Raw genomic sequence first — 6,000 nt, forward strand, 5'->3', positions numbered from 1 at the left:
TAAAAATAAGATTAAATACACTAATACGTAATGATATTTAAATGTTTAAATATGTCTAAAATTTTTTTATTTTTTACTAAGATACGATTAGATACAACAAATACGCATGTCAAACCGTAAATATCGTATCCAAAAATATATCTGACATGCAAACACGATAATTTAACAAAATATTCATATTTTATAGATAATCACACATTGAATCACAAATTAATTTTTTACATAATATACCATTTTGTAAAACTCAAAAGCAAACTAAACTAAAATTACGCATTGAAAATACTCTTATAACATAGTCCTATCCCATGAACACGAATGAGTTTGTGGCCACCAATGTTGTGGTTATTAGCTAAAATGATCACATCAAACATTTGAAAAGCAACCTAACATTGGAATTGTAAACAATTGTATATCGATTGATGCTAAATCTTCCAAAAGTACAAAACGTGATTCATGTGGCTCACACCACGGCCGGTGCAGCCAAAAATTGTGTACATCTTCAAACTAATTAAAATTCCAAAGACTAGTAATTTAGTGCAATCACAATTTTTTCCCCCTTTTTTCCACCTCTCGATGCATTGAATTCTTCTTTTCTCCACTCTATCTCCAGCCGAAAAAGAGGACCACCAAGAAAGAAAATTACAACCCAACCCTTTTTCTAAATGCAAGACATTTCTTTCTTGGAATATTCCAAAAGAATCCCTATTTACACCCCCCAATTGCACCTCAACAAATAGTCAAAAATTCAATACACTTTCTTTTAGTTATTTCACATCTAGTTCCTCACCCTGGTTCATTGCCTGAACCCGAACCCCACCGGTTGAACCGAGTACCTACTAAACCCGTAAGGATCTAGCTGGTTTGAGAATGCTTGTGTAAAGTCATTGGGGTTCGGTCCCTGCTGAAAGAATCCGGATTGAGTCTTCACGCCGCTCTGAACCTCCTCTTCAATCTTTGCTGGCACCAAATTGGAATCCACGTGGCACACCGAAGGGACAAAGAGGTCATTTCCGTAGTTAACAATCCCCTGTTGGGCCTGGCCCAAATCGTTCAGAATCCCCGGCCCGGAAGCCCAGTCCAAGAAACTACCGGTGCCGGCTACGAGACCCTGTTCCTGTTGCTGTTGGAGTAGGCCGACCTTGGTGTCTTCTTGGTGATGGCGCTGCTGCTGCAGCGCTCTTAAGGAGTTGACACGTGGCAAGGCGAAGCAACGGTCGTCGATCTCTGGCAGGGACTCGAGCACCTCGTCGAGGTGGGAGGAAGAGGAGTTTGAAGAAGATCCGTTGCTGTATTGCGTGGCATATTGCTCGCTACTCGAAATGACGCCGTTTGGTACCTTCTGCTGTGCGCTTGAATTCTTCTTGTATATCCGGCACAGAACCCAATCGTCAAGCTGCATAACAATACAACAATTAATTTTCAGTTTCACTTTCATGCTTTTACAAATTTAATTATTTTTTTATATTAAACAAAAATGTTAATCAATTACCTTGGTGCTCCCGTTCTTGCGGGTAGAGTCTAGGAGGCGATACTCGTGCATGATCCAGTTTGTTTTGGTGCCTTTGGGTGCCTTACCAATGTAGAAAACCAGAGCTTTCTTGATACCAACTTTCCTTCCTTCGGTCGTGATAGTCTTATCGGTTCCGGTAGCTTTCCAGTAACCCGACCCGGCTACTCGATTGGGTCGCGATCCATTCGGATACTTCCTATCCCTCGGACTAAAGAAGTACCATTCTTTCTCGCCAAAAATTGCCTTACCTGCACCATGAAAACACAATTACACCGTAAGAAACATTGTCCAGAGATTAGAAATTAGAATATAATAACTAAGAGGGAAGATATAGTTAGCTGATTACTTGGAAGAACCCAAGGGTCGAACTTATACAAATCAATTTCGCCAATGATTTCCAGGGAGAAATGGTGGCCAGCAACCTTGCGGCACAGATACTGAACGAGAAGCTCCTCGTCCGTCGGATAAAATCGGAAACCCGGCGGTAAACTCAATTGCGAGAGAGGGTCTTTCTCTTGAATTCCCATTTTGTTTTAATCTTCTTCAGATAATCAAAAAGCTAGATTCTCGAAAATCAGACCGTAGTAAATCTCCTCTTCTTTTTTTTTTTTTTTTCTTTTTTCTTCTCTTTTTCAGTAACTGGAAAACAGAGGAAGGTATTTATAGGGAAGACAGGAGAAAGAGATAAGTACGGTAATGTTGGGGTGTGGGGACCACTTGAGTTACTGTCCTGTCAGATTGCGCCACGTACCCTCTACTCATAAAGCATTCTCTGCGGCCGACCTTATCTGTTACCGGTACGGTTCAATCGTTTCGGTGGGTGCATTGTATTGGATTTTCTGTCACAGCGTAAAATAAAGTTTAATAAAATAAAAAGTGAAAATATAAAAGTACCAATATTTCTTTCACACCTATATACTGTTACACACGTCACTACCTCAGTTTGATTTGATTTATATTTTTTTTTCTTAACAAAATTTCTGTTACTAGAAAATGTTTTATAATTATTATATTGAATTATATTTTTTGATAATGCAAGGTGATGTCAACACGTGAAATGGATATTTAGTAGTAACGTGAAGAAAGAAGAAGAATATCCGAAGAACAATTAAGAAATAAATTCATATTTTATATATGTTTTGATAAATACCGGCGATAATGATGATGATGATTCATGCTTTTGAAATTGAAAGCTGAAGCCGTATAATTTTCTAGTGGTGACTAGTGTTGTACAAAATCTAAGGGTTGAATTCAAACTTTCTATATATATATGTGTGGCACACGTAAGTATGAGATCGTGCTTAGAACTCATTTCTTTAGAAATGAGCGGAAAAAGAAAAAACACTAAAAAGGATCACAATTAAGTAACTAGTTAACTAGTCTCTGTATTAAGTTCAATAACAAGAATATAACTATTTTTAAATATATCAGAGACTATCTTATTTGATGACACATTCTCAGTAATTCTAATTATTATTTCTTAACGCATAAAAAAAAAAATAGTTGCATTGCCTTTGGTAATTGGCACAATATATACGCTTTAATCAATTTTTTAATAAAATCGTTTCATATATGCCAGCACAACAAAAACAACCACCCATTCCCCCTACATAATAAAAAGCATGAACGATACATGTACCTGTATATAATTTTTTTCTCTTTTTCTTTTTAATACCTGCCTAGTAATAATATAAAAAAAAATCTTCGAGATCATTCCGACACGTGTAAATCCAGGAGGGGTGTTCTAGAAGCATGATTTTGCTATCCAGTTTCTGACACACTCGAGATCTGTGAGCGAATTCCTCCACAGAAATCTTTGTCTGTCAGATCAACTTATTTTATTTTTAATTTTAATTTAACATCCCAATAATTAGGAGTAGTATAATTGTTAATTATTTTCTTTTCCAATTTTTTAAAGGATAAAATAATGTAGGAAGTGAAGTCATATTTCACGCGTGGGTTTAAACCACGTCGGCAAAAAGGAGAGAACGCGGGAAGGGTGGACACGTGCTGGCACGTGTCATGTCAGAGAGTGTGAGTTAGGCTGAAATTTTGTTAGAAAGAAGAAATAACCGAAAATGAAAGCACTACAAATATGTAACTCGTTGCGGTGGCCACCACCATTGATCGACACGTAAACCCTCCTTTCCTTTTTCTCACTTTTCGTCTAATTTGTTGTTTCTTTCACTCATCAACAACTCCCACAACCATGTAATATGACTTTTTTTTTTTTGGGACCTCATGTAATATGTGCGTGTAATTTTAGTTGTGGGCGTGGCCTTATGGACATTTTTTGTTTTTACTTTTGATACAAAAGAATAATGCGCTCAAAAAATAAGAAAGATAATATTTTTTAAAAAATATTAACTTGTCATTAAATATAAAAAAAGAAAAAATAAAATAAAATATTCAGATTTTAAAATTTAAATCTTAAGATGATATAAAATATAACAAATAGAAAATTAAAATTTAATTAATTAACATAGAGTAAAATAATAATAGATATATTTTAAATAAAATAATGGAATTTATTATTATTATTATTGTAAATTTAATTAAAAATATTAAATGTATATAAAAAATCAGTTACTAAAACAATCATTATATATTTTTACATAAATATATATAGAATTTAATTTATTTTTAATATATATTTTATATTTTATATAAAATTAATATAATTGTTAAAAATAATGTGTTAAATTTTGTTTGTATAAAATTATTGTGGGTATTGAAGGAGGTAGTTTTCATGTGAAAGGATAGGGTTGTGACGTGGTTGGTCAAGGTCAATAATATATTTGGGAGAGGGGGTGTGTATATAATGCACTCGATGATTCTTCATCGATTGGTGACGTTTTAGATTTATGTGGACGTGGATTTGAGATGGTGAAAGAAACAAAGGGGATCGGCATGTTTTGGTTTATTGGTTGGGCATTTAATTTGGTCAAAACACATTAGTGTAAAAGAAAATAAAAAGTTAGATACTGAAATATGTAAATAAAGAATGATTTCGTCAAGTAAATTAATTAATAATACAAAAATATAATTTCCAATAAAAAATATTTAAAACATATTGTTTTATTTAATTTTTTGTAATTTCAATAAGATATCAAATTAAGTTTGTATCAAAATTTTAGTTCGAAAAATAGATACAATTTTTTTTAAAAAAGAGTGGCGGACTCAAAAAGTTACTTATTATTTATGTCGAAAAATGCTCAATAATAATAAATTGTGCAAATAGCTTAAAAGATTACAACAAAAAAAAAAATAAACAAAATAAATAAAAAACTTTAAATAAATAAAAAAGTAAGATTAAAATTGAAAAAAACAAACAAAATAACAATAAAATATGAAAGGCAAAGAAACGAAAAAAAAAAAAGAGAAAATGAAAAAAATAAAAATAAATAAAAATAAATTCCAAACATTCATATATACTTAAACTCTATAATTTAACTTAGCGTCAGGAGATCAAATATGGATTTCTAGCTAGTTGTATATCGTTTTTTTCCTTTATCAGGTTTTTCCTCACTAAATTTTACTAAAAGATACTTTTATACGAGACATTTATCTACATAATCTCGAATTATTGTTTTGTTAAAGTTCGGTGGCTTGTTAAAACATATCTTTTAAGGGTTTGTTTGTTGTTATTTAATCAACCTTTGCAAATCTTCTTCCTTGTGCTTTCTGCTTCGTTCTTTTTTAATGTCGAATTTTCTCCCTATATCCAAAAAATTGACGAGTTAATATTTATAAAAGAAATGGATAAATAGATGAAAAACCCTATGTTAAATGTTGTTAAGTGGTGAATGGAAGAGAAAATTTGTCCAATAAGAAAAATAAATTTGTCACTTTTAAATTAGTATATAATAAACTACTTTATCTCTGGCTAGAAACAAGACTTTATGGCACTTAAATTAAAATTACAAATTAAAAAAAAATGCACGTGTTGGTGTTTGGTGTGTGGCTTTTGTGAATGATACATGGCGGTGGTGTTTTGACAATTATACCAAAAATTAAGATCAATTTATAAAGTTGACAAATTAATATGAAAATGTTGAAGATTTGTTAGTATACTATACAAGTGTGAAGAGTGTGGTCAATATATAGAGGGTGTGTCACATTTATGCACTTTTGACATTGTTATATATCTCAAGTTGATATATATAACAGATATACATGAGAAAAATAGGGCTCGTTCCACGTGCACATTAATTAATCCGATGAGAGATAGAGTTCGAAAGTTCGGTTTTTGTGAGAAAAAAAAAATAAAAAATAAAAAAATGACAACAATGATGAAGGTTGAGACAACGATTTCTTTTTGGCACCTACCACTACATGCTATACTCTACTAATTTCTTCGAAGTAGATGATAAATATTGACATTTAAATTTGGACATACTATTAATGTGATAGCGTCAAAGCTTGATTAATATATAAGGTGTTAAAATTCAAATTTTGCTTCTCTTTCTCTTTCTAATTTTGTTCATATT

At 32.2% G+C, this 6,000-nt stretch overlaps 1 protein-coding gene across 1 annotated transcript; it reads right to left on the minus strand.

The window, feature by feature from the left end:
- Nucleotides 1–389: 389 nt before the first annotated feature.
- LOC112707372 (NAC domain-containing protein 72) lies at nucleotides 390–2,397 on the minus strand. The gene is made up of 3 exons (XM_025759081.2): nucleotides 1,857–2,397; nucleotides 1,490–1,758; nucleotides 390–1,393 (listed from the first exon to the last, which is right to left on the minus strand). The coding sequence occupies exons 1-3, from the start codon at nucleotides 2,035–2,037 to the stop codon at nucleotides 794–796; spliced, it is 1,050 nt and encodes a 349-aa protein (XP_025614866.1). The 5' UTR covers nucleotides 2,038–2,397; the 3' UTR covers nucleotides 390–793.
- Between the last annotated feature and the right edge of the window lie 3,603 nt (nucleotides 2,398–6,000).

The sequence above is a fragment of the Arachis hypogaea genome, chromosome 8, assembly GCF_003086295.3.
Source record: "Arachis hypogaea cultivar Tifrunner chromosome 8, arahy.Tifrunner.gnm2.J5K5, whole genome shotgun sequence".
In the NCBI taxonomy this organism is placed as follows: Eukaryota; Viridiplantae; Streptophyta; class Magnoliopsida; order Fabales; family Fabaceae; genus Arachis; species Arachis hypogaea.